The 27,623-nt window shown below is 50.1% G+C and overlaps 1 protein-coding gene across 4 annotated transcripts in view; it reads right to left on the bottom strand.

Annotated features, from left to right (window-relative positions):
- The window catches only part of FSTL4 (follistatin like 4), a 231,406-nt gene that overhangs the window by 170,082 nt on the left and 33,701 nt on the right, over positions 1–27,623 (bottom strand). For 3 of the 4 annotated variants that reach the window (XM_071570400.1, XM_071570404.1, XM_071570402.1), the window contains 4 exons: positions 25,376–25,469; positions 24,527–24,703; positions 19,154–19,289; positions 10,705–10,738 (listed from right to left, as the gene is read on the bottom strand). In XM_071570400.1, the coding sequence (XP_071426501.1) occupies positions 10,705–10,738; positions 19,154–19,282 (163 nt within the window). In that variant the 5' untranslated portion in view covers positions 19,283–19,289; positions 24,527–24,703; positions 25,376–25,469. The remainder of the gene's footprint in view (positions 1–10,704; positions 10,739–19,153; positions 19,290–24,526; positions 24,704–25,375; positions 25,470–27,623) is intronic. The other variant, XM_071570403.1, reaches the window with a different exon arrangement.

The following is a 27,623-nucleotide window of genomic DNA, read 5'->3' as shown; positions in this document are numbered from 1 at the left end:
CAGAGGTTTAGCACAACCTGGCAGGGACAGGGTCATGGCTCTCAGCCCTGCACAGCTCAGCCACTTTGCTGTGCTCCTGAATCTCAAACAAAACACAAACAACAGCAAGAAAGAGCAGCAGGGGCTCCTTCCTGTGCATTTTACCCCTCCAGGAGGTGCACTGAAAACACACCACACACCAGTCCCACCTAGAGGGAAGAGCTTTCTTCTCACCATGTGAAAAAACATCCCTTTTCCAGACAAATAATGATGCCATTACACAAATAATTGTGGGACTGCAGCTCTCACTCACAGCAGCCCCTCTCACTCCAGGACTCACATCTTGCCTGCAAATTAATTGACCCCAATTACAGGGAAAATACTAAAAGCTACACCCAAGTGTTGCAGAATATTCTGCTACTTCAGTTTCTTGCCTTTTTTCCTAATGTATGCACCCAATTTTAATTATTTAGAACTCTGAGCCAGTGGGGCTGGATCAGCAAGGATGACAGACTGGCCCTGGCAGGCAGCAAGACCTAAAGGATTCACTGCCCTCTGCAATGGAAAAGGCACGTCCTGACTATCAGATTACAGGATATTGACATTTGTGATAGCATTATGAAGTTAAATATGATCATAATTAGTTTTCAGCTGATTTTATCTCACAAATCAGAGCAGCTTTGGTGATGTTTGCACTCCAGTGAACTCTGTTGTCATGGGCTTTTTCCTATCAGAGGATGCAGAAGGAAATCTGCAGAAGTGATTATTACTTTTGAACTTCTATCAGAATTAATTCCTACTAAATCCTGAATGAGATCTTGGGGCAAGAAATAAATAGGGAATTGAAACTAAGCCCCTCAGCTCTCAGTGCCAGCTGCACCCACAGCACCCACCCATGGGCAGAGACCTGGGGATGCAGCACCACACCCTGGCAAACATCACCCAGGCTGAGGAGCTGCTCCAGGAATTTTAATTCCCAACAACCCAACTCCCAAATAAGATCTAACTCTGGGCAGAACAGTCCCCCAGGCAGCAAATGCAGAGATGGTGCCTGGCACTGGGCACTCAGCTGCAGCCCCACATTGCCCTGCACACAAGGTGGAGAAACAGAGAAGTGTTGAGGGTGGAAAACATCTCTGAGAACATCAACTCCAACTGTTTCCCCACCACTAAATCATCTCCCCAGGTGCCACATCTACACATCTTTTAAATCCCTCCAGGGGGGGTTTGGGCTCCACCACTGCCCTGGGCAGCTGTGCCAGGGTGTGCCAACCCTTTCAGTGCAGAAATGTTCCCTGATATCCAACCTAAAGCACCTCCTGGGAGAGCAGGAAGCAGCAGCACTCCTTGGGGCACAGCTCACCCCTACACAGAAAGGTGGACACGTCCCTGCCAACACAAAACCAAAATTTCAACCCAACAAGTCTAAATTCCAAACTATAAAGCAAATAAAGTAGAAAACAAACATGCCCATCTCAGACTGCTCTGCCCCCCATCAGTGTCCCCCCAAAGCTTCTGCTGCCACATCCAACCCTTATCTAAGTCCTACACTCAGCAGCACATCAAACACTCTCCACCAAAGTTATCTTTAATTTTTTTATCCAAAAAAGGAAAGAGTAAAAAAGAAAAAGACAGACAAAAAAGATAAGGATGGGAGACCTGAAAGCGATTTTTATCCTAATAGCTGCCAAACACACATCATTAGGTTCTGATAGCAAGTAAAAAGACTGTTTACAGGAACTTCTAAACCAGCAAATTCTGTTCAAGAATAAAGGGAGTGAATCCACCACCTGACAACTGCCATTAATGTTCCAGACCTGATGAACAGTTGCCGTGCTCAACAGCTTCCCAAATTTCCTTCCCTCTTTCAGCTGGCCCAGGAAAAGATAATTCTTCTCCCTACAAACCCTGACCTTCATGTTCTACTGCCTGATAAAGAATCAACACAGAAAACTGATTTTTATCTGAATTTAAAGAAGGAAGTTGGTGTGTTCTCTCAAGGACTAACAACCTTGTTAAACAAACCCAACCCTTTGGCTCTCAAAAATCATTCCCTGTAGCTCCTGGAGACCTCAGATCTTTTCGTCACATGGCATTGCCTGTAAGAAAACAGTGGCAGCACCAGAAATGTTTCCAGTAATTAAAAACAAATACTGGTATAGGTGGTCTGTGGGTTGTAACATTTATTCTTACAGTACCAACTGGTGAGGAATTTATTTCACTGTAGATCTAGACAGAGCTTGGCTTCATCCCTGTTCATGAAGAAGCAAAGTCTGAACTCATCCCTTCTCAGCAGAAGTAAAAGAAAACCAAAAAACCCCAAAACAAAACCCCACTTTGTTGTATTGAAGTCAGCACAAACCCCAGTTTTAATAATATTAACTCATCTAATCCTTGCTCATATGGACTTCAGCTGTAACTGATCTATGGGGTGCCCTTTCCATGCTGGAGATGGGATTTTGCAAGTGAGCTGAAAACATCTGGTTATCTGCTTGGGGTTGGGTTTTTGCCTGGTCATCTCAGCAGAGCAGTTCTGACCAACTCCCTCCCACTACTCAACAACCCAAAGCCCCTGGAGATGGCACAGACACACAGAGCCCTCTGCCCAGCAGGGCCCAGCCAGCACAGGGCCTGGCAGAGCTCCCACGTGCTGGATCAGTGACTGCACTCCAGGACCTTGGAGGCCTTTCCAGCCTCACCATCTCCACTTTTGTAGCATCATCTCCCTCTCCAAGCCAAACTCACAGACAAACCTCCAGCCCCAAAGCTGCTGAGGGGAATTTTGAGCCTGCAGAGGAGTGTTTGTTTGTGCTAAGGAAAAGATTTAATGTCTAAATTAAATAAGTGCACTGTGTTTAGCTCTCCCTGCCAGAGCAGGGGGGTATTAATGGCTCTCCTGCTGGAGCTGGAGGTCTCCAGAGGGGCTCTCCAACCCCATCAGCACGGGGGGCACACACTCCTCCTGCCCCCTGACTGGGCTGGCACTGCTGCTCTGACAGCCACACACTCCTCCTGCCCCCTGGCAGGGCTGGCACTGCTGCTCTGACAGCCACACACTCCTCCTGCCCCCTGGCAGGGCTGGCACTGCTGCTCTGACAGCCACACACTCCTCCTGCCCCCTGGCAGGGCTGGCACTGCTGCTCTGACAGCCACACACTCCTCCTGCCCCCTGGCAGGGCTGGCACTGCTGCTCTGACAGCCACACACTCCTCCTGCCCCCTGGCAGGGCTGGCACTGCTGCTCTGACAGCCACACACTCCTCCTGCCCCCTGGCAGGGCTGGCACTGCTGCTCTGACAGCCACACACTCCTCCTGCCCCCTGACTGGGCTGGCACTGCTGCTCTGACAGCCACACACTCCTCCTGCCCCCTGGCAGGGCTGGCACTGCTGCTCTGACAGCCACACACTCCTCCTGCCCCCTGGCAGGGCTGGCACTGCTGCTCTGACAGCCACACACTCCTCCTGCCCCCTGACTGGGCTGGCACTGCTGCTCTGACAGCCACACACTCCTCCTGCCCCCTGGCAGGGCTGGCACTGCTGCTCTGACAGCCACACACTCCTCCTGCCCCCTGGCAGGGCTGGCACTGCTGCTCTGACAGCCACACACTCCTCCTGCCCCCTGACTGGGCTGGCACTGCTGCTCTGACAGCCACACACTCCTCCTGCCCCCTGGCAGGGCTGGCACTGCTGCTCTGACAGCCACACACTCCTCCTGCCCCCTGGCAGGGCTGGCACTGCTGCTCTGACAGCCACACACTCCTCCTGCCCCCTGGCAGGGCTGGCACTGCTGCTCTGACAGCCACACACTCCTCCTGCCCCCTGGCAGGGCTGGCACTGCTGCTCTGACAGCCACACACTCCTCCTGCCCCCTGGCAGGGCTGGCACTGCTGCTCTGACAGCCACACACTGCAAGAATCAACAGCAAGTTCAGTTTAAGGAAGGTCTGGAAATTATTGCTGCAAAACAGGGAAGTGAAATGGAAACTCCTCCAGGACCGAATCAATGTTGGCTCCTCCGTACACAGGAAAATGAGTTGGATGCTCTTAATGATTTTCATCATGTTCCTGTTGTTAAATGAATACAATAAAATGTGTTTTGCTTGTATCATTCCCACTATTAATTGCTGTGACATTTGGAACTGAAAATAACCCCACGGGATCCCCAAACAGAGAAACCTCTGTTTGTCAGAGGTGCAGCAGTGCCACTGTCAGTGAGAGCAGCATCACCCTCCTCTGAACAAACTCCATCCTGCACAACAATCCCATGAGAGCTCCTGCCTGCTGGGAAAGGCAGGGGGGCTGGGGGGGGGGAGCAAGGGCAGGGGGGCTGGGGAGGGGGAGCAAGGGCAGGGGGGCTGGGGAGGGGGAGCAAGGGCAGGGGGGCTGGGGAGGGGGAGCAAGGGCAGGGGGGCTGGGGAGGGGGAGCAAGGGCAGGGGGGCTGGGGAGGGGGAGCAAGGGCAGGGGGGCTGGGGAGGGGGAGCAAGGGCAGGGGGGCTGGGGAGGGGGAGCAAGGGCAGGGGGAGCAAGGGCAGGGGGGCTGGGGAGGGGGAGCAAGGGCAGGGGGGCTGGGGAGGGGGAGCAAGGGCAGGGGGGCTGGGGAGGGGGAGCAAGGGCAGGGGGGCTGGGGAGGGGGAGCAAGGGCAGGGGGGCTGGGGAGGGGGAGCAAGGGCACGGGGGGCTGGGGAGGGGGAGCAAGGGCACGGGGGGCTGGGGAGGGGGAGCAAGGGCACGGGGGGCTGGGGGGGGAGCAAGGGCACGGGGGGCTGGGGGGGGGGCAAGGGCACGGGGGGCTGGGGGGGGGGCAAGGGCACGGGGGGCTGGGGGGGGGGCAAGGGCACGGGGGCTGGGGGGGGGAGCAAGGGCAGGGGGGCTGGGGGGGGGGAGCAAGGGCAGGGGGGCTGGGGGGGGGGAGCAAGGGCAGGGGGGCTGGGGGGGGGGAGCAAGGGCAGGGCAGGGGGCTGCAGTTATTAGTTCTGTTCTAGAATAGTACAGGGTGCTCAGCTGGAGGTGCCTGGACCATGATGGGGTCACCTCAGAGGGAACACAGCTCAGCTCCCACAAACAGGGCCTGAGGAACACAACCCCTCTTGAAGAGGGAATTGCAATGCCTGAGACACAGATCAGGCAGGGGTTGGTCTGGGGGTGTTCTTTGTGCTGGGAGAATATTCAAAGGGGGTGAAGAGCCATTCTCAGCATTGTCTCACACTCAGGAATCTTTCCAAAGTTCACTCAGAGCTCTGTTACTTCACCAGCATCTCCACTCCTCCCAGGACACATTGGGATGGCTCAGTGACAACAAACTGTGACTTATCAAAAATAGTAGAATGAACTGGGTTGGAAGAGACCTCTGAGATCATCAAATCCAATGCTCAGTTGGCACTGTCTCTACTGCTGACCTGCTTGGAATATATTTAGAGATGCCAACCAAATGCAGAGCTCCCCACACAGGAAGCAATTCTTGTATTTCCAAAAGCAAAGGAGAGGCTCTGCTGATTCTCATTCTTTATTGCAGCCCCTGTGTGAGACCTCCCTCTAACTCAGACCCCTTGTAGCACTGAGGAGCAGTCAGGGCTTCCAGGATAAATTAATGCACCTGTTCTAAGGGCTTTGGCTTATTCCTCTCACACTGGGACATCTGCTCCAGTCACAGCCACCCCTTTTGGCCACAAACTGGTGTTTCCCCATAAAAACATCCTGGCAGTGGCTCAGCCCTCCCTGCCAGGGGTGCCAACAGAGCTGGGAAGAGCAGAGAAGCTGCTTCCAATTTCTGGCTTCACTGACACTATTCCCAGGGAATGAGTGTTGCCACCACACTGATTCTGCTAAAAGCAGCTGAGGAACTTTGGTATTTAATGGACAATAAGAGTTAAAAGCTAAATATAACTATTATATACCTAAAAAGAAGGAAATAATTTTGGAAAAATGAAAAAGGCTAACTAAGAAAGAATTCTATGGAAAACAAACCAGGAAGCTTAGAAAGGATAACAAAAAAATATAACAAATAAAACAGAGAGAAGTTATTCTCTAAAATAATACGAAAAAGCTCAGCTATGAAAAGCAAAGAAAATGATCCTGTTCCAGGCCATTCACAGCACAGAATTCCAACCCAAGGCAGGGGCACTTCTGCCACTGTCACCTGCTTTGCAGCTGCAATGAGAAACTAAAGGGAAATCTTCTAAGTGACATTTGGAAAAACTTCCACCTCTGCAGATGGAACACACAACACACTTTTTTTCTCTTGCATATTTTCTTTTCCAAGCTGGAGCTCAACTTCCAGCTATTTATCTGCTGGCTGCACAAGGTGGAATTGGCCTTTGCAACAATAACTTCTGAGCACACAAAGCACAGGAACAGACACAGAGATAACTCTGACAGAGCTGGACCAAAGTGCTGAACAAATTCAAAGCCCACAGTCCAACTCATGCCTTGGGAAGGAACCAGCTCTGAAGTCTCCAGGCCCAGAATCACCTTTCACATGTGCTGAATTCCTCCTGGTAAAACGTGTTACTGGGTGAGTTCCATGATAAATGTGCAGGAGTTTTACTCTCCATCAGAAGAAGCAGCTGGGCTGAGATTCAGCCCCATCAGGGGGATGCACCAGCCAGAGCTCAGCAGCTCAGCAGCTCATCTCAACCTCACCAACACTGAAAGAGTCAAAGGGATGACAAAGACACCCCCCCTGAGAGGGAGAGGAAAGGATAAGGAGGAGAAGGGACAAAACAGGAGCATCACCCTCAGGCCACTTCACACACACACTGCCCACTGCCTGCTGTATGCAAACCAACAAACTTCTCTAATATCCTTCCCCAGATGTCATCAAACACAACAAGCAGCATGGCATGGATAAATAACTCCTGCCTTGTGACAAACAAGGAAATATTTATGGCAGGCTATTAAACTTGGATTACTGAGCCACCAGAGCAGTTGCAGAGTGGCCAATCAGCTCTCCTGACTAAATACATATTTATAAATGCTTTAGCTGTTTTATTTACCCAATGGACCAAACTGGCTTATTCATCCTGTTTTGGTTTTATTTGGGTCTATCAAGTACAGTAAATGTGCAGTTAGCTGCATAATAAAAACTCCTTTAGAAAAGTAATTACATTACCTCACACACAGTAGATTTTCCTTTCCCAAGCACCAAGAACAACTGGAGCATTTCACAGGCTCCTGAGCTCTTATTAAAAAATACACTGACACCTGCTAATTACTGAGCTGAAATCCTGCTCAGAAATGTGAAGTCCAAAGGAAACATTTACAAACAGAGCAGGGCCCCCTGAAAGCCACTAATTTAAGCAGAGCACTTGCTCTGGCAGCAGCCAGTGATGTGGGCATGGCCCAGGGACGTGGGCATGGCCATGGCACCAACCACCTGAACAGTTCCTTCTCCACAGCCTGTTAGGAAGGAATTCCTCCCTGGGAGGGTGGGCAGGCCCTGGCACAGGTGCCCAGAGAAGCTGTGGCTGATACATCCCTGAGAGTGCCCAAGGCCAGGCTGGACAGGGCTTGGAGCACCCTGGGCTGGTGGGAGGTGTCCCTGCACATGGCAGGGGGTGGGATGAGATCATCTTTAAGGTCCCTTCCAACCCAATCCATTCTGGGATTCTCTGGATGTGAATCCAGAAAATGTGGTGGATGAATAAATGACAGACCCACAGGCAAGCACTGCAAGGACCACTGATGTGACTTCAGTGTCCTGCTCACCTCCAGGAGATGACACCAGAGCCCTGGTGGAGCCTCTAAACCACCCCTCTAGCTGGGCTAAGCCAGGCTCAGCAGCTCAGCACCCTTCACCACCCTCAGGCAGAGCCCACGGCCACTGGGTGTGAGCACCTGGACTAAGACAGCACCAACAGGGTCAGTTCTCTCTCTTTTTTATCTCCTACTTGAGCAGTGAGATGAAGCTCTGAAAATATTAACCCAAGAGCTCAGTTGAGGAGGAAATGGCACATTGAAACCTAATAGGTCTGAAATTGAAAATGCACCATGGTCTGATACATTAACTAGACCAGAACCCTGTTCAAAAATCACGACTCAGAAACCTGACTGGACCCATAAGGGATCCTGGACTCAGAGATTTTTTGCTTATTTCTGAGACATGCTGGATAAACTGATTTGTTGAAGAGTGTTTGCATATTGCATCATATTGACTTCATCACAAACATCTGCTGCCAGCTTTTATTCACCCCTTACAAATCACTTTATTTTACAGCTGCTCTGCAAACTCAGGGTTTCCAGGGCACCTTCACCTCTCCATGAGCAAGCCCTGCACACCCTCAGTGTGTCTCAGGGGCTCCCACATCACACCACGTGCTGTGTAACAGCAGCATTTCAGCTCCATTCTGGGCCTGGACAACAAAAAATGCCTTTCATAGAAAGAGCAACACAGCACCCAGAACAACACCCAACATGCCTTCAGATCTCACTGTGGATTTCAACTTGGTCCCTGCAAGGGAGGCTTAAAAAAAGCCCATTTGTCTGAAAATATCTCCTCTTAAAGACAGGCTGTGGTAGACCAGTGCAAACCAGTCCTGCTTTGCTGCACTGGGTCAGCTGGAGGAAAGTGCTTTGGAGGGGGGGAAGATGCAGCCAAAGCAAAGTCTGCAGTTTCTCAAGCTCAGAAACTACAGGAGTCAAACTTCAGATTAATATTTTGACTCAAATATCCTTCCTTAGGTAACAGATTGGTATTCACTGACAACACATGCCCTGAAGAGACAGATATAATAAAAATGTCCACAAAAATAAAGCAATTGAGATGAACAGAAATGAAATTTTGACTAATTGTTAAAATCAGTATAATAAACATGGAAAATATTCCAACCTGTGACCCTACAAAACAAAACAGGTAATTTTAGTGTAAAACCTGTCCTTTGACCTTCTGAGTCCTGCCCTGAGGGCACAGCACATACATATAAATACCAAGGCCATGGGGGTACAGCAGCTTCCAAAGAGCAACAAAGACACAGCTGCTGATTTGGGTGGGATTTGACCAACTTTTAAGGAACAAACCCGAGTTTCTTGGACTCCATCAATAGGGAAAAAAGCCTCCAGCATGGGAAATTAATAGGTGATTAAGTACAAAAGTCATTACAGCCAATCATGTTGTGCTCCTGAAGAGTCTGAGGGGAACAACTTCTTTAGTGTTGGCTGGACCTTCCACCACTGCTGACTGATTTTCAATAAAACTGATTTTCAGTAAAACTGTGGCAACCTGGGAAGGCTCAGGGTGTGCTCCATTCTATTTCTCCTCATTGTGATTGGAAAACAGGGTGTAACAATAACAATAAATATACAAAAACACTCACAGGGCACCCACAACACGGAGCCTGTGAAAATTCAGAGAGGTGTCACCCTTTTAATTCAAACCAGGTAGTTAAAGTTTGTACTTTATGGCAGTGTGATGTCACCTGTCTGAATAAATCTGGAGCTGCATCTCATTTAATAATATTAGATGGTCAGAGCAGAAGCAATTTGCTTGAGCATTTCTTGGCTGAATGGTTTCCAAAGCATCTTTTGACACTAATTTGTGGAATGGATGGTGGGAAGCAACACAAAAACAAATTCAAACTTTTAAGTGCTCAGGTTAGACCCTCACACAGCAAAAAGCAAAGGTGGCCATTAATCCAGCAGAGCTTTGCTTATTTGGATTTGTGTCTGAAGACCTGACTCAGGGCTTGGTGTGCTGGGGTGGAGTTACACTGAGCACTTTATTCTGTTCTGAGCATCCTTCAGCCCCTCATTGCCAGCAGAAATGGGAATTTTCTCAGCTCCACAAGCTGCACCATCAGTTCTTGCCACCAGAACAGCCAAAAAAAGGTGAATATTTGCACCCCAGAGACACAGCCCAGGAACAGAACAGTTCTCCAGCATTCCCATGGCAATCCAGGAGGAAATCAGGCTCCAAACAGGCAGGGGCATCTCCCCTCCACAGCACAGCAATTAAAAGATCATGTAATTACAGCTGATCTCGAGCCCGTGGAAGTCAAAGGGAAACCCTCCCTTGGCTGGAATGGGCTTTGGAGCAGGTTCAGGATCTCCCCAGCAAATGCAATCCTGACACTTGGGAAAGCAAAAACCTGGTTGAGCTGCACTCAAGCTCAGCTAAAATAGGAAGAAAGTTCAGCTAAAATAGGAAGAAAGTGTTTGCACACCTGACAACAACCAAGGCTTTGTTCCCTTTGAAAAGGGTCTGCTTTAAATCTAAAGAACTCAACCCTTTTGTCCCAAAATAAAGGGAAACTTTGAAGAATGTAAACCAGGACTGCCCCTCCTTTCACCAAAAGCTCCTTTTTTAATCATCTTGGATCATTTTTGAGCAGGGGATAATAAAAGCAGGCACAGGGTAAGTCTGCTGAGCTCTCACCCTTCTGGGGGTTTCTATCAGATATTTTTAAGATTTAAAGGTTTTCAGCTTTTGGAGAAAAAGGCCAAAACTTCCACTAAGGGAACAACAACAAAAAAAGAAACTTCCACCTTCGATTTTTTTCCCAATCATCTCATTTCCTCAGGTAAAAACAATTACCAGCAAAATATCATTGAAAAAATTATCACTGAAAAAAATCAGTACAATTTGTGACACCAAGAGCTGAGAGATGAGCAGAGACTGTTGAAAACCTCCAGCAGCACAACCTGCCAAGTGGGGAAACTCAGGCTTGTTTTAAAACATAACTGCAAGAACACTCCACACCAACACACACACACAAAGAAAACTGGGTCTCTTACCTTTTCTTCTTGTGACTTCAAACCTTCTGGAGTCCTACAAGGAAAAAGAGAAATTTTTGTGGCTTTTTTTATTAAATAAAAGAATTGTTCAAAGGCAGGATGAGCAAAACCCCCTAAAAACATCAGTCACTGACCCAGGGAAGCATCTTTGAAGCTTGATACAATAACTGAGAGTAATTACAAGGATACACTTCAGTTTGTCCACAGATATTTGATGGATAAATAGAACACCTAAAATGATTCATCACTGGGGGATAAGTGACATTGTAAAACACAACATTTTTCTTTCAAATGGATTTTTTTCCCTCTATTGACACTAAAAGGGAGCAGTGAGGAGGATTATTATTATTACTACACCAAAGATTTGGGGTTGAGGAGGGAGGAGCAATTGCAGATATTTTTAGCAGAGACTTGTTCAAATACCTGAATAATTTTAAAGCAACGGGACAAGGGTTGATTTCAACACATGCCCAACTACAGGATTTGCATCCCAACCACCTCTAATATAGAAACCCCTGTTAAAAAGCCACTGCATAAAGTCTCAAATGGTGCTGCACTCCCAGACAACACTATCTGCTTATCCTAATGGGGAGACTTGAGGGGAATAAATACTTAATTCTGAGCAGTGACATTATTTATGGGTTAATTACAAGTATGTCCAATTTCCATCGTTGGAGTTACTTCTTGCAATGAGTATTGGCAATAGTGGAATCATGAAGGACTGCTGGAAAACCCTCTGGAGCCCCTTTGCTGTGGGGACAGGCTGGGAGAGCTGGGCTGGTTCAGCCTGGAGGAGAGAAGGCTCTGGGGAGACACAAACCCCACTTTTACTGCCTCTGAGATGTTCCCTCTGAGCCCTGGGGGGTCCCAGAGCCCCTCCCACATCACCCCCCTCCTGTCCCTGCTCCTCCAAAAGCAGTGACAGCTCATCCCGTGTCCTTTGGCATCACCTCTGCAGGCAAGAATCACAGAATCAGTTGGGCTGGAAGAGACCTCGGAGATCATCAAGTCCAACCCCAGATCCAACCCCACTTTGATTACCAGCCCATGGCACTCAGTGCCACATCCAGTCTCAAATGCTGCTCTCCTCCTTCCTCCAGGCAACCCCAAGCTGTCCTTCTCAAACACAGAGCCTTCACCAAACCTGAGAAGGATCAGAAATGGTCTCCTCAGCTCCCTCCAAGGCAGCTGAGGGGGAGACACAAAAACTGGGGATTTGCTTCTCAAACTCCTGTCATTATTCCCTGTAGGATGCCACCACCTCAGTGATCTGGAGCAACATGTACACTGGCACTCAGGATTAGGAGAGACTTCAAAGCATTTATCCTCTTTAGGCAGCAAAGCTCCTGAGCTGGGCAGGCAGTTTTACTCCAGGGACCTCTCAGAGCTTTTCAAAATATTATTTTGAGAGGTGGGGCAGGGGATAAAACAACCTCAGCCCCAACTGCTGTGGTTAATCCTGAGTACATGGAGTATGTGAACAAGGGAAGAGTCCTTTTAAAGCTCCCCAGAGTCCCTCACTTTAACAAGCTGTTTGAATTCTCTGCAGTTCAAAAGCTTAAAACCACTAAAACTAATTATAACTATTATATTGATCAAAAGAAAACAGACAATCAGACTCCATAAAAAAAATCCCAGTGTCAGCTCACTGCTATTAAATGCCCTTTTGGTATTTCCATGTCTGCACAGGCAGTGTGAAAACCAAAGGATGGTCTTCAAAGTTTCCCTTCTTTTACTCTATAATTACAATCATAAGCTCTAATGAATATAAACTCCCCCCAAAACAGACCCAGGATTCAGAGGAAAAGCTTGTTAGAACTGCAAGAGGAGAACAAAAGGTCAGTTCAAGCCATCCCTTCTCATTCCTGGGCAAACAGAAGCACTTGGTGTGTCCCCGAAATGTCCCTTCCATGGAGAACACACCAATGACACTGAGAACCCTCGAGATTCCAGGACAGCACACAGAAAAATGGGAAAACACCTGGCAGGCCCAGCAGGGCTTGGAGAACAGCACAGAAAAGCAGGAGCCCCAGGCAGAGACCTGGCCCTCACTGTCAGACACAGCTCCAGATAAGAGAAGATCACACTGAGGTTTTAACAGTGTTACCAGCAGAGAACCAAAACTATTTTGATAAAAATGACACTAAAGCTCTCGAATGCATTGCCTGAGGAATACTCTTCTGCAGAAGCCATAAAGCAGATGGTTATAAATGAGACTTATTTCATGGGCACCATTTAATGACTGCAAATTCCTTTAACTAAAAATCTAATTTTATCAGAGCATAAATCATATGCTTTGAAGGGAGAAATTTGGTTTGGATTTTCCATTCCTTCCAAAGAGCTTCTTCATGTACTGCTTCAAACAGCACTTCATTAATGCAACACAACAGTTTTATTTGTCAAGGTTCACTTTTAGCACCTATTTTCCTACTTTTTAATGTTTAGTCAATTGAGTACAGAATAAAAGGTCCTTCTGCTCTGCAGGTGAAGTGCCTCATCATTGTTATGTGGAAATCAATGTGGGATGATGTTTGCTCCAGCTCTGCCTCTCTCCAGACATGCTGAAAAACTCCATCTCCTGCAGCCCAACCCAGCCAGTGCCAGCCAGTGTGGAGACCAACTCCCTGTCCTGTCTGGTGCAAACTCAGAGCAGCTCTGATGTCTCACATCACACACACCATCAGCTCAGCCAGGAGGCAGCTCTGATTTCACTCACCACTATCTCTGGACTTCACATGAGAGGCCCAGGTACAGCTCCATAAATTGCCACATGGGGAAAACTCATGGGATGGCTGTTTATAGAAACCCAAAATTTGCAGATGTGTCTGGCTAATAAAAAACCTGATAATTCTACTTTAAGTAGAACTGTCTTCCTCTAAAAACTACAGCCACAGCCTTTTTCTAAAGGGAGAATATGCAAGAAAATTAGTCAATATTTAGCCTTTTAAGGTTAAGTGGCTTCTGAACAGAATATCAGAAAGTGTAACCCCCTGCCACAACACAAGACTGCCTTGGATATGCCCTTTTATTTGCAACATGTTTTACTCTGGTTTTATTCTCCAGAAACACACCAGCATTTCCCCATCTAGGTCTGATTTTTCACAGTTGCATCTTGACAATCCCTGACCCAAACCCATTTATGTAAATCACATTTCTTCAAATTCTGTGCAGTTACTCTACTATAGAATAACTGCTCTGCTCCAAGGAGCACAACCTTCACATTTTTAGTACTTCAAGCATAAGAGCATCCCCTAAGATACAGCATTTGGTAAACCCTGTGGGTGCTATCCCATAAGATACAGCTTTTATAAACCCTGTGGGTGCTATCCCATAAGATACAGCATTTATTTCCCATAAGATACAGCATTTATAAACCCTCTGGGTGCTATCCCATAAGATACAGCTTTTATTTCCCATAAGATACAGCATTTATAAACCCTCTGGGTGCTATCCCATAAGATACAGCTTTTATTAAACCCTCTGGGTGCCATTCCTTAAGATACAGCATTTATAAACCCTCTGGGTGCCATCCCATAAGATACAGCTTTTATTTCCCATAAGATACAGCTTTTATTTCCCATAAGATACAGCTTTTATAAACCCTCTGAGTACACAGAAAAAGGTAGGTGGGGTTTGGGGATGCAGAGAAAGGACCCCAACAAATCTATATAACCAATAATCAGGATACAAACACTCCTAAAACATCCCACAGCACCTTGAAGTGCTCTGATAACCAGCACTCAGAGCAAAAGCCCCTCATCTGCACAGGGATAATACACCAGTCAAGGTCTAGAATGCAACCACAGCTTGTTAGAGATACCACCTGAATGCAGGTAACAAGGACTGAATGATCACTACATACCAAAGTGGTACAGAAATAAACTTGGGTCTTGTCTCCCTGTACCTTCATTAGTGCTTAAAACAGGAGCTGTCTATAGCCCAATACAAATTTAAATAAAATCTGATTCTTTCCTTTCTACAAACTGACTGAAAAGCAGAAGGAGCATTGACATGGCAAAGAACACATTACTAATAATAATAATGATTGAAATAAATACCAGAATAGTAGATTTTCAGCTGCTTATATGATGTACTCTGCCTGTCTTACTCGAAACTTGTGCTCTGAAATTATGTCTCTACTTGAATTAGAAGCAGAAGCTTTTGATAAAAGTCTTTGCAATTTTGTAGCTTGCTTTGCAAAACATTCCCTTCCAGTCTGTCAGATTAGGAAAGATGACTTTGCAGGGGGAAGGAGCACAAAATCATCCCTATGACTCCCCTGCTGCCCAGAAAACCCTCTGTGCTCCTCAGATGCTGCAGAAAGTGATGCAACATTTAAGCATCTGAATATAATGAGGGATTTTGGCAGTAACTGATACTCAGACAGGCACAGCTGGGGCTGTGGGGGCACTCCAGAGGGAGAAGGGCAGCTGGATGTCCAATCTCAATATGGACTTGCAAACCTTTGAAAAGTACCCAGAAGGTTGAAAATCAGCCTGAGCTACTGGGGTGGAGTTCCAAGGAGAGCCTGGGAGGACCAGCAGCCCTGGCTTTCCATCAGTCTCCTGGCCAAGTTCTCCTCCAAAACCAAACTCCAGGGTTACTTCAGATCTAAGTTGTTTGTGTCCTTTCTGCTCATGAAACTCCCTCCACTGCCACTGGCAAGGACTCACAGAGCTCCATTTTTAAAAAATTCCTTCCCAGAAGGAAGAGGTGACCCCAGTCCCACACCTGGTGTTTCAAGGGCATCTCAAAGCCCTGGGAAGCCAGCACAGAACTGCCCACGAATCCTGGTCACCCCCAAAACATCCAACTTGACCATGGAATCAGCCCTGCTGAAGGCAGAGGCAGAAACCTGCCCAAACCCACCCCCCAGAGTGGTGACCTGGATATATTTAAGGATTCTGGCACATCTTCCACTCAGCAGGTTTAGTCCCGGGATGGTTCAGCCCTGAGAAGCTGCACCCAAGTCCATGTGCAATGCCCAGAAACTTCAGTAACTTCCCAGCACCCTCTGGAACCAGCCTGGGAGAAGTTTCACAGTGTAAAATTCTCCAAAATTAAGACAAATCAGACAAGTTGGAGCTTTCCACTTAAATACCATTGCTGCCATTTTTTTAAATTAGGTTTTCTATTGTAGCTCATTCCACACCACTGGAATTTCATACTGCATGCACAGAGTTATTAATTATTCTAATCAAGACTAAGAATATTCCAAAACCCACACATCTTCCCAGGAACACCCCAAAAACTGGAGGGATGAAAAGCCAAAAAAACCCACCACCACTGCTCTGTTAGAGAGTTAATTCCTCATCAGCAGGTCTGTATATTGCAGCCTTATTTTCCTGTATAAATGCAAAGCACAGCTGCAATAATTCCACCACAAACCATGAAGAAATCGATTTAGCAACGGGAACATAAATTAAACAATGTTTTTGATTCAGTCAACTTGTTCCTGTGTAGATCAGAACAAGTATTAGTGAGGGTCAGTGACCCATACCCAAGTGTTTGCTTTGATGAAGTTCACAGGCATTTTCCATCAGAGCACACTTCAAATTACTTGACCTGTAAATTAACCCTTTACTCATTTTTCAGGCAATTTTAGTGGATTGCCAGGAGCGTTTCTGTTTGTGATTCAATGTTTTTAAATGCCTGGTAATGGCTCTGCATATTAATCAAGCCATAAAATTTGGCACCTCACAAATTTCTCGTGGATAAAGAGCTCCACAAACTGAACAAAGTCCAACAGCTCTACTAAAGGATTTCAGGTGATTTTTGTTATGGCTCAACTGTTTTCTGCAAGAGAAAAATATCTGCTCTTCCCTCTCAAAAGGTGTTTAACTCTGTCCCTGACCTACCCAAGAGTTTGCTCAGGGCTTTCAGATTCATCCTGGTGTCTGGTGCCACACTGAATAAAAGCTATTTCTTGTGGAAATGAGTTCTTCACACAGCTGTTCTTTCAAAAACCTGATTTATATCTTCCATCCCTCGAAGATCTTTTAATTGCACTCCCTGTGCATTCAAAATTTGAATATTCACACCTGTTAAATTCTGTGCAAACCTGAGCAAATACATTTCTGGCTGAGATTCTTCCACCTCAAGCAAGATCAAGTAATTGGTACAATAAAGTCACGGTTTTTAGAGAAAGATCAAATGAATTATGTCTTTCAAGTAGTATAATAGTTCTGTGATTTATGTTAAAGTAAATTATTTGAGTAATGAATTTAATTCCTCAGAGAAACTTTTTTTAAAAAATCAAAACTAATGTGCATTAGTGAAGAATGAGATTTTTTCTGACTGCAAGAGCATACAAAATATTTAATTATTTTCAATAAAAAAAGCAAAAATGATCTGAGACTTTAGAGGAACATGTTTATCAGAGTGCCAGTGCACTCCCTGACCCTACAGAGCAGCAAAGCAACAGTGGAGGTGTGGACAGGAACTGCTTTTCTCCACTTCTACAGATCAGAGGATGGATCGAGTACACCTGGGACAGGAGTCAGGATGCAGAACCTCCCAGAGCACTGAGATGACTCTGGAGCTCTGCTAAGCAGCAAAAAGCAGCTTTCTAATTGGCTTCAACTCTAATGCAGACAACTGGGGGTGATGGGATGGGACTGGGAGAAATGGCTCTCTCCAGCCAGACCCAAATGCTGAGGCTTAAATAGACCCAACTGCAACACGAATCCATCAGGGGCCCATCCTTAGCCAGGCACTGAGGGATGAGCTGCCAGGACAGCAGAGTTGGAGGTACTGGCACTTCAAAAGCAGCCAAGTCTCCTTCCCTGGCCTCCCCCACCACCTCCCACTTCCACAGCAACCAGCTAGAAACACATCATCATCACCAGGAACTAATTAAGTAACTGAAATTGTTTCAGCATCCATCACTTACTGCTCATGAAACTCAGAGTTCTACATTTTTACAGCTTTATCCATGAGACATGTGAAAATCTGAGCCTGCATCCTTCAGCAAGCAGCACTGAGCTGTGGGGCAGAGCCCCCACCCTGCTGGGACAGCCTGGCCCCAGCACGGGCAGGACGGGCACCTGCTGCCCCCCAGCATGGGCACCTGCTGCCCCCAGGATAGGACTCCTGCTGCCCCCCAGCACGGGCAGGACGGGCACCTGCTGGTCCCCAGGATGGGCACCTGCTGCCCCCAGGATAGGACTCCTGCTGCCCCCCAGCACGGGCAGGACGGGCACCTGCTGGTCCCCAGGATGGGCACCTGCTGCCCCCAGGATAGGACTCCTGCTGCCCCCCAGCACGGGCAGGACGGGCACCTGCTGCCCCCAGGATAGGACTCCTGCTGCCCCCCAGCACGGGCAGGACGGGCACCTGCTGCCCCCAGCACGGGCAGGACGGGCACCTGCTGCCCCCAGCACGGGCAGGACGGGCACCTGCTGCCCCCAGCACGGGCAGGACGGGCACCTGCTGCCCCCAGCACGGGCAGGACGGGCACCTGCTGCCCCCAGCACGGGCAGGACGGGCACCTGCTGCCCCCAGCACGGGCAGGACGGGCACCTGCTGGCCCCCAGGACGGGCACCTGCTGGCCCCCCCCAGCACGGGCAGGACGGGCACCTGCTGCCCCCCCCCAGCACGGGCAGGACGGGCACCTGCTGCCCCCCCCCAGCACGGGCAGGACGGGCACCTGCTGCCCCCCCCCAGCACGGGCAGGACGGGCACCTGCTGCCCCCCCCCAGCACGGGCAGGACGGGCACCTGCTGCCCCCTGGGACGGGCACCTGCTGGTCCCCGGGATGGGCACCTGCTGCCCCCCCCAGCACCACAGCCAGAGCCACCACTGTCATCACCCCCAGCACTGAGAACAAGCCCAGCTGCTTCTCCTGCCCCACAAGCCCAGGAGTGAAGCTGGGAAGGGCACCACACCCTCATGCATGAGGAGTCCCACCAGCCCATGGAGACCCTAGTGAGGGGTGGAGGAAGGTCATCCCTTTCTTCAGTCACTGTCCCCAGCCCCTTTTCTGTGGATTTTGTGCTTCACAGGAGGTTCACATCACAAAGTCAGGAGGGAAACACTCTGGGAAGTAACTTTGCTGATTCCCTCAGAACTACCTATGGCTGTTGCCTTTTTTAAGCAGCAAAAGAGCCTTTTTCAGGTTTCACCTAAAAGCCCAGTGAGCAAAAACCCAGGGCAAAGCTTGCTGATTAAATTTAGTTTCATTAGCCCCAGCACAGAGCACATTAAAGTCTTTGGGGCCAAGGCAGCATCTCCACAAGAGGCAGATGCCCAATTTCACTCCCAGCCCTTGTCAGTCTATTCAATAAGTGTAAGAGCTTCTGCTTCCCTGTTCCTCCCTGACCTCCTCAGCAGGTGTTTAATACAAACACACAACAGTTAGTCCACATTTGTTTTCTGTTTCCAGCATGGAGAGCCTGAGCCCAGCACAGAACAAAGCCAAGAGCTGCAGCAGCAGTGGGGGTCCTGTACCTCTTGATGCAACCTCCCCGTGTCTGCAAACAGCCTTCTGCTCCTGTCCATGTCCATCCATCCCCACGTGGCCAGAGGGAACACCCCAAGCAACATCAGAGAGCACCAAAAGCTTCTGGATGTCATCATTTCAAGTCTGTTGAAAGAAAAAAAAGAGAACATTCAGAAAACAATCATCTCAGAGCAAAACCCAGCTCAGGTTCAGTAACTTGGCAGAAGGTCCAGCTGAGGGGGGCCATCCACGCTTGGTCAGTGCCCATGGAGCAACACAGCCCCACATCACTGCAGTTTTACCCCAAAACTGTCCTCCTCAGGACATGTTGTTCCCACACAGCTCCTGCAAACTGCAGTCCTGGGATTTCTGTAACCACTGTGGCCAAAAGCAAACCACATCCAAGTGTGATATTGTGGAACTGCAGAAGCCAAAGGGTGACTTTCATCCCTTCTCCAGAGGCCCCCAGCAGCACAAGGTCTCTCACAGTCAGGGACTCACACCTGTATCTTCAGCAGATCTTCAGGAAACCCCAGACACTCCCTTTGCTTCTCTGACCACTGAAGATTCCCAACAATGTGACAGAAAATATCATTCTTCCCCCCCGATTCAGGGGGTGACGCTGCCTCGAGCAGACACAGCCACTGCCACCCCCCCTGGCACAATCAGGTGTGCAGGGACAGCCACCCTTCCTCCAGAGGAGGACACCTGCCCAGATGGCCACCAAACCCACCCAAAAGAAAGACAAATCACAAACTGAAAGACAAATCAAACTCAGTGCTGAAGAGGGCTGACCTGTTCCTCCAGCCACGACAGAGCTGAGTCCCACCCAGGGCTGTGGTTTCTCCACTCATTTGCCTCTGTCCCAGGCAGAGACATTTCCAATCCTTCCCATGGTCACCCCACACAAGAGCAGCAGCATCTCCCTGGCAGTGCCCCACCACAGCCCCACATCAGCTGGGAGGAACTGGGAAGATTCCAGCAGGGATTTCCACCACAACTCATCCACCCCAAGCAGTGGGTCTTGTCCTGTGCAGTTTTTTTAATGAATTTGGAAGCAAAGCCAGTGCAGTCACTCCAGCTGGTGTGAGATGGAACTCTGGTGCTCTGCACATCCCAACCCTGTGCTGGTGCCCTGAAAGCCAAGCCAGGAGCTGCTCCCTCTGAACTTGGTGGGCAAAAGAACACAGGATTGTGCCACTACTTTCTCCAGTTAAAACACCAAAGGAGTCTTCAGGCTGGAACCCTTTCTGTGGGGGCTGAGGGGAGTTGTGACCTTTCCCAACAGCAGCTGAGATGCAAACACAGACGCCTTAACGAAGTATAATGACACTTAATGAAGCAAGCCATGGCATTTCTGCAGGCACAGGCTGCTGCCTGCTCTGAGCAGCACACCCCAATCAGGAGGGTCACCTGCTAATGGCAAAATTAAGCCGAGCTGAATTAACTCACCATGACACACCTTGCCTTGACAGGACCCATTTTACAGTGTTTTTATGCTGTTTATTTGCTGCTGGGTAAATCCAAGCCCTGGTGCATCACTCCTCATTTTGGAGCCACAACCATTTCCACCAGCACTGGCTCAGCCCCAGCCCTCTGTTTGCCCAAAGACACCCCATCACTGGGTCAAGCACAGCCCTACAGAGCTCAGGCACTGCCTTTTCTCAGCCTAATGCAAACACCCTGAATGAAGAGCATTCAGGATGAAATCACAATTTATTAGGCTTTCTAAATTCCAATTACAAAGCTCAGATGTAATGCTACCAGGGTTACAAATAAATGTTTAATAACCCCAAGTCACTCTATCAATAAGCGACAAGCCCATTGTTACTTTATGAATTGCTCTTGCACAGCAAGACTGTTCCTCACATGGTTTTTGGTGTGTTTGTGCTTTTATAGAGGCATTTTGTATGCTCAGTTGATACCATCATAACAAACACAACTTCACAGCTCTAGAGACCTCTGACTCATATCCTGCTGGAAATCACAATCCTGGAGCAAAACAGGGCACTCCCGAGTTTAATGTATATTTAGCAAATAACTGAGAGCCAGAAAACATGAAGGTGCTTGGATTAGGATCTGTACCACTGATGAAACTGAAAGGGCAGCCTCCACCTGCTAGAAACTCTGCCTGTTTTATAAATAGAATTTGTAGCACATCTTTCTCCAGTCAGTTTAGAAATCACTTATTTTTATTGCAGGCTGACTGACAGGACACTAATTGCTCTCACTCACAGTAAGAGGAGGACACACTAATATACATTATAGATCTTAATAGCCTCAACCAAGCAACAAATATGCACCATAAATATCAAGTGAAGGCTAACTCTGCACTCCCAAAGCATTTTCATGTCCCTTGGCATCCTAAACCACAGCTCAGCATCACCCTGAGCAGAGGGGAAGGCTCCTTGCAGAACCCACCCTGCAGCTGCAGCCCACAATTCAGATACTGGACTGCAGCTCCCTCAAGTCAACAAAACACTCAAATTGCTTGAACAGATCTGGACCACCACGGTAAACACAGAAAAATTTTGCTACCAGTGTCTTCTCTATGCTTGAGGGAGGGACAGATTTGCAGGATGTGAGCCTGGATGGACATCACTGCCCAGATAAATCAAAGCTCACACAGGGAAATGTCTGCATAAAACAGGCAGTTGTACTCAAAATAAAAAAATAAACATGCAGTTGTGGCTAAACACCAGCAGATTCTCAAGAGCTGGGGGTGGAGGGGGAATGTATCACACATCTGCTCTTGCCAATGCATGTGAGCAGAGACAGATTTTAATCTGCTCCATAATGCAGGAATTCTCATTTTTAATGCTGATACTAGAATTAAACTAGATTGTATTAAAGTCAATGAAGTTGAGCATCACATTCCCTTGTGACACATTTCCTTTGATTTAGGGGAGTTGCTTCCAAAGCAATTTTGGCTCTTATGATAAAGAATATACTATGTAAAGCCAAAAAGTTTACCTGAAGGTTGTGGTTTCTTCCCCTGAGCTAGAAGAGCCTCACAGCTTTCCTTGGAGCTCTAGCAAGAAACACTCCCAAGCACAGCAGCACCAGGACACACACCCTGTCACCTGGAGACTCAAACACGGTGGCACCAGCGATGGCACAACACCCAGCCCAAGGTCAGGTGGGTTTGGACAGGCACCAACACACAGGGAGAGCCTCAGTCACAGGAGATGGGTGCAATGTCTCCACTCCAAGAAGAGAAACAGCAATCAGGTGCAAGCCAAAGACAAGCACAGGGTTCAGGGGACAGGTTTGGGAGCTATTCAAGCAAAAAAAGGTCACCTTGAAAAAGGACAGGGACTGAGCACATGGAGCGGAGACCAACCTGAACTGTTCAAAGCACTTCTGTGCCATGCAACACGAGCTGCCTGACATCCAAATCACTGCAGAGATCCCACAACTTTTCCCTCCACAACACAAAAGCTCTAAGAATTCAATTATGGGGGCTGTAATAAGATTAAGGAATTGGCCAAAAGCAGTTATTGGTTTTGTTTTCAGGGCTACTTATATTGCAGCTTATTTGAGAAATCAGTGGTTTGCAATGGCTTTCAATCATTTCCAACAAGCTTCACATTAGAAAGAAAGAGGTTAAACTTAATTACCTGGAGTTCTGACGGTTGCTATAGCAAAAGGAAAGTGTTGGACATAACTGTTCCTTCTATACAAACTGGCTCTATTAACACCAGATAAGAATCTGGTCCTTAGTTCCTATCATCCACCTTCCCAATTGCTCCAGCCTTATCTAAACAGCATTTCTAGGGCTGGCAAAATAATTTTAACATCCATAATTTCTTGTTAAGTGCTACAAAATGAAGGGGGAAATCCACTCTAAGGTAACCTTTCAGCAAGACATGGTGAAGCCAAATAACGATTTTGGTCAGCTGTTTGCAATTAAATACTCGAAAGTCTGGATGTACTCATTGGAATCAGCTGTGATGTTTAAGTACAAACCCGACTTTTCATTTGAGCAAAAGCTACTTAAAAATATTTCATTTGATTGCGGAATTCTCCACAACACTTGAGTGCTCCCAGCAGAAACCTTGGGAGCATCAATCCCAGCAGGGATGCAGGACTAACAGAAACCTCCCGAACCTCGCAGTGATTTAACCGTGGTGCTCACGGCTCTCCCCGCGACACCAGAATACGTTTCAGACACGGTTTTGCTCCGAGGTTACACTCGGAGAAGTCCCGTTCCATCCCTCCCGTGACCCTCCTGTGAGCACACAGCGGCCAGCGCCGCCGGGAAGCGATGGAGCTGCAGCATTTCGGGGATTTGGGAAGCCATCCAAGGATCTCACGACCGAGCAATACCTCCGTTCCCGGCGGAGCTGCCCCGCTCCAGCCCCATTCCCGCTGGGTCCCGCTCCATCCGCATCCCCGGTGGGTCCCAGCCCCGTTTCAGCTCCATCTCCATGCCCAGTGGATCCCGGCCCCGCTTCAGCCCCATCCCATCCCCACTGGGTTCCAGCCCCGCTTCATCTCCATCCCCATTCCCGGTGGGTCCCGGTCCCGCTCCATCCTCATTCCCGGTGGGTCCCGGTCCCGCTCCATCCTCATTCCCGGTGGGTCCCGGTCCCGCTCCATCCTCATTCCCGGTGGGTCCCGGTCCCGCTCCATCCTCATTCCCGGTGGGTCCCGGTCCCGCTCCATCCTCATTCCCGGTGGGTCCCGGTCCCGCTCCATTCCTATCCCCATTCCCGGTCGGTCTCGGCCTCGCTCCATCCCCAGCCCCATTCCCGGTGGGTCCCGGTCCCGCTCCATTCCTATCCCCATTCCCGGTCAGTCTCGGCCTCGCTCCATCCCCAGCCCCGATGAGTCCAGGCCCCACTTCATCCCCAGCCCCATTCCCGGTGGGTCCCGGTCCCGCTCCATCCCCATTCCCGGTGGGTCCCGGTCCCGCTCCAGCCCCGACGGGCGCTCTCGGCCGGCGCGCGGCGCCCCCAGGTGGCCTCGGGGGGAACCGCCCGCCCCACGCGCGTCCGCGGCGGCCCCGCACACCCGGGTGGGCACCGGGGGGAACCGCGAACCCAGGCGGGCACCGGGGGGGAACTGCGGACCGGGGTGGGCATCGCGGAGCTCCGCACACCCGGGCGGGCTCCTCGGACCCCCCGCTCCAGCGGCACGGCCGCGCAGCCCCCGCCGCGCGGGCGGCACATCCGCGGTGTGACACGCGTGGCCAGCAAGGGGTGAGCCCTCCGAGCCCGACCCGCTCCGCCGGCCCCGCGCCGGGCGCCCACCTGTTACCGCAGCGAGCGCTCGGGGGTGCGGGCGGCACGGGCAGCGGCGGGGATGGGGACGCGGAGCCGTGCGGGGGCTGTGCGGAACCGTGCGGGCCCCCGCGGGGCGCTGCCGGCGGCACTCACCTGCGCAGGTGCGCGGCGGCGATGCGGGCTCTGCGGGGCGGTGCGGGCAGTGCGGGGCGCGGGCCAGCCCGGCCCTATTTGTGCTCTTCGGGCCGGAGCAGCCTTGACGTCAGCGCTGCATTTGCATGTTCCGCCCAATGCCGGCACCTGTGCGGGGCTGCGGGACCGCCCCCGGGGCTAGGGGGGGCAGAGGGGACCGCCATCGGGGCTGGGGGGCAGCGGGGACCCCCATCGGGGCTGCGGGGCAGTGGGGACCCACATCGGGGCTGCGGGGGCAGAGGGGACCCCCATCGGGGCTGCGGGGCAGTGGGGACCCACATCGGGGCTGCGGAGCCGCCCCCGGGGCTGGGGGGGCAGAGAGGACCCACCTCGGGGCTGGGAGGCAGCGGGGATACCCCTCGGGGCTACGGAGGCAGAGGGGACACTCCTTGGGGCTGCAGGGGCAGAGGGGACCCCCTCGGGGCTGCGGGGGCAGCGGGAATCCTCCTCGGGGCTGCGGAGGCAGAGGGGACACTCCTTGGGGCTGCAGGGGCAGAGGGGACCCCCATCGGGGCTGCGGGGGCAGAGGGGACCCCCCTCGGGGCTGCGGGGCCAAGGGCAGCCGTGCGGGAGCATCCCTTGAGCCGCGGCACCGTCGGTGGGCAGGAACAGCCCGCGGGGTGGGCAGTGCCTCGGGGCGCTGCTGCGGAGCCCCCGCTTTGGTACCCCCGGGCAGCGCAGGGGAGATGCTGGGCGAGGGTCTCGGAGCTGGGCGAGACGGGACCACTGACCCCCCTCCACGTGCCCCTCAAAGGAGGGGACATCGTGGGGCACCGTGACCCGCCCCAGCAGGCACAGCACGGCACAGACCTGTTCGGGAGCTGCTCCTTCTATTCCCACGGCTCCATGTTGACACAGAGAGGTGAACGTCGAAATTCACTCATTCTCCTCTTCACCAGCACATCTGGTTTCCAGAAAAAATAAAAAAGAAATAAAAGAAAGATCAATATAGTAATTTCTCATCTATTTTTTAGAAAGAGCTGGATGTTTGCAGGAGCAGAAGGCATGGCAGGACTGCAGAACCAGAGGGTTTGGGGTGTTTCTTCCAAAGGCTGCAAGGAATGGAACCCCCAGAGTGAACAGGACAGGGGCAGTCTAAAAGACCTGATAAAACTTGTCATTTTTGTGGTTCTTCCTATGAAGAATCTTACAACTGGATCCTGTAGAATTAAATTGGATTTGCCATTGGCTTCAGTGTGAACAGGACAGGACCCCCTGGTTCTGACAGCTAAAGAGACATGGACTACTCTGGGAAACTGGGTCTGGGTCCAGGAGAAAATCTGCTTAGTAAAAACTCATTCACACAGTTGCAGAAGAGGTTATTTCATGAATAAGTTTTGGGGTTTTTTATTTTTCCTTTTTTATTTGCAAATTTTTTTCAGGAAATACCAAATGATCAGACTCACTGGTTTTCCAGAAGTTTTCACAACTTTAGTTCTGGCCTGTTAAAACCAACATCACCGAAATGTTTTCAGTGTTTACAAATATTGGAGCTCATTCCACCCAAACGATGCACAAAGGGTTGGAGGGACTCTTGGTTTTTTATGGTTTCCTTCTTTAGGATGATCTGAAATTGCTGATTTAAGTTTGGGGTTTAAAAAGAAATCAAAAATGTAATAAAGGAAGGGAGTTTGCACCATGAATTGTACCTGGGCAATGTAACAGGTCCTTGCAGAGTGTCCTAAAGAAATGAGTGTGTATTTCAAAGGTGCCCTATAGGTTTAATAGATCTGAACTTTTAAAAAAATAACACTGAAATCTAATCAGTGACAAATATGTTATTGTCAGTGAAATCTTTTCTCTTTCCTCAGGGAAAAAATTGGAAATAATATCACTGGAAACAACCCTTCCCCATTTCCTGAAGGGAAGGAAGAAAAGCCTCACCACTTACCAACATCATTTATTCTATGAAAATATGTCTATGCTGTCAATTTGAAGTATTTACTAATCTCTCTGTATCTCTTCAAGACAGACATAAATACAAGATGCATTAGGAGACATCTGAAGGATCTGCACAGCCTGTGTTTATTTATATCCACACCTACTGCAGGGCACGGAGCTTCTTCCCCACCACCAGCTTGCCTGGGTGACACTTGCTACCACCCTGCTGGAGCAGGAGGCACATTTTGCTCATTTTACATCAGCTGATGCAGCTTTGGATGCACAGACAGGAGCTGCCGTGTTCCTGCACCCACCTGGTGCCAGGGTGAGTGGGAGGGCGTGGGGTGGCAGTGCCATGAGCCCGACATGACCTCCCCCTGCCACCAAATGTGCTGAGCTGGAGGGGACCCACACAGATCATCCAACCCAACCCTCAGCCCTGCCCAGGACCATCCCCAGGAGTCACTCCCTGTGCCCCAAAGCATCATCCAAACCCTCCTGGAGCTCTGGCAGCCTCGGGGCTGTGCCCACTGCCCTGGGGAGCCTGGTCAGTGCCCACCACCCTCTGGGGGAAGAACATCTTTCTAATATTCAACCTAACCCTGCCCTGGCACAGCTCCAGCCATTCCCTGGGTGCTGTCCCTGCCCTGGCACAGCTCCAGCCATTCCCTGGGGGCTGTCCCTGCCCTGGCACAGCTCCAGCCATTCCCTGGGGGCTGTCCCTGCCCTGGCACAGCTCCAGCCATTCCCTGTGCCCTGTCCCTGCCCTGACACAGCTCCAGCCCTTCCCTGGGTGCTGTCCGTGCCCTGACACAGCTCCAGCCATTCCCTGGGTGCTGTCCCTGCCCTGGCACAGCTCCAGCCCTTCCCTGGGGGCTGTCCCTGCCCTGGCACAGCTCCAGCTATTCCCTGGGTGCTGTCCCTGCCCTGGCACAGCTCCAGCCATTCCCTGGGTGCTGTCCCTGCCCTGGCACAGCTCCAGCCATTCCCTGGGTGCTGTCCGTGCCCTGGAACAGCTCCAGCCATTCCCTGGGTGCTGTCCGTGCCCTGGCACAGCTCCAGCCATTCCCTGGGTGCTGTCCGTGCCCTGACACAGCTCCAGCCATTCCCTGGGAGCTGTCCCTGGTCCTACAGAGCAGAGATCAGTGCCTGCCCCTGCTCTGCCCCTCCCCAGGGA

This window comes from Pithys albifrons, chromosome 15 (assembly GCF_047495875.1).
Source record: "Pithys albifrons albifrons isolate INPA30051 chromosome 15, PitAlb_v1, whole genome shotgun sequence".
NCBI lineage: Eukaryota > Metazoa > Chordata > Aves > Passeriformes > Thamnophilidae > Pithys > Pithys albifrons.
This window is presented reverse-complemented; position numbering and strand designations above follow the sequence as displayed.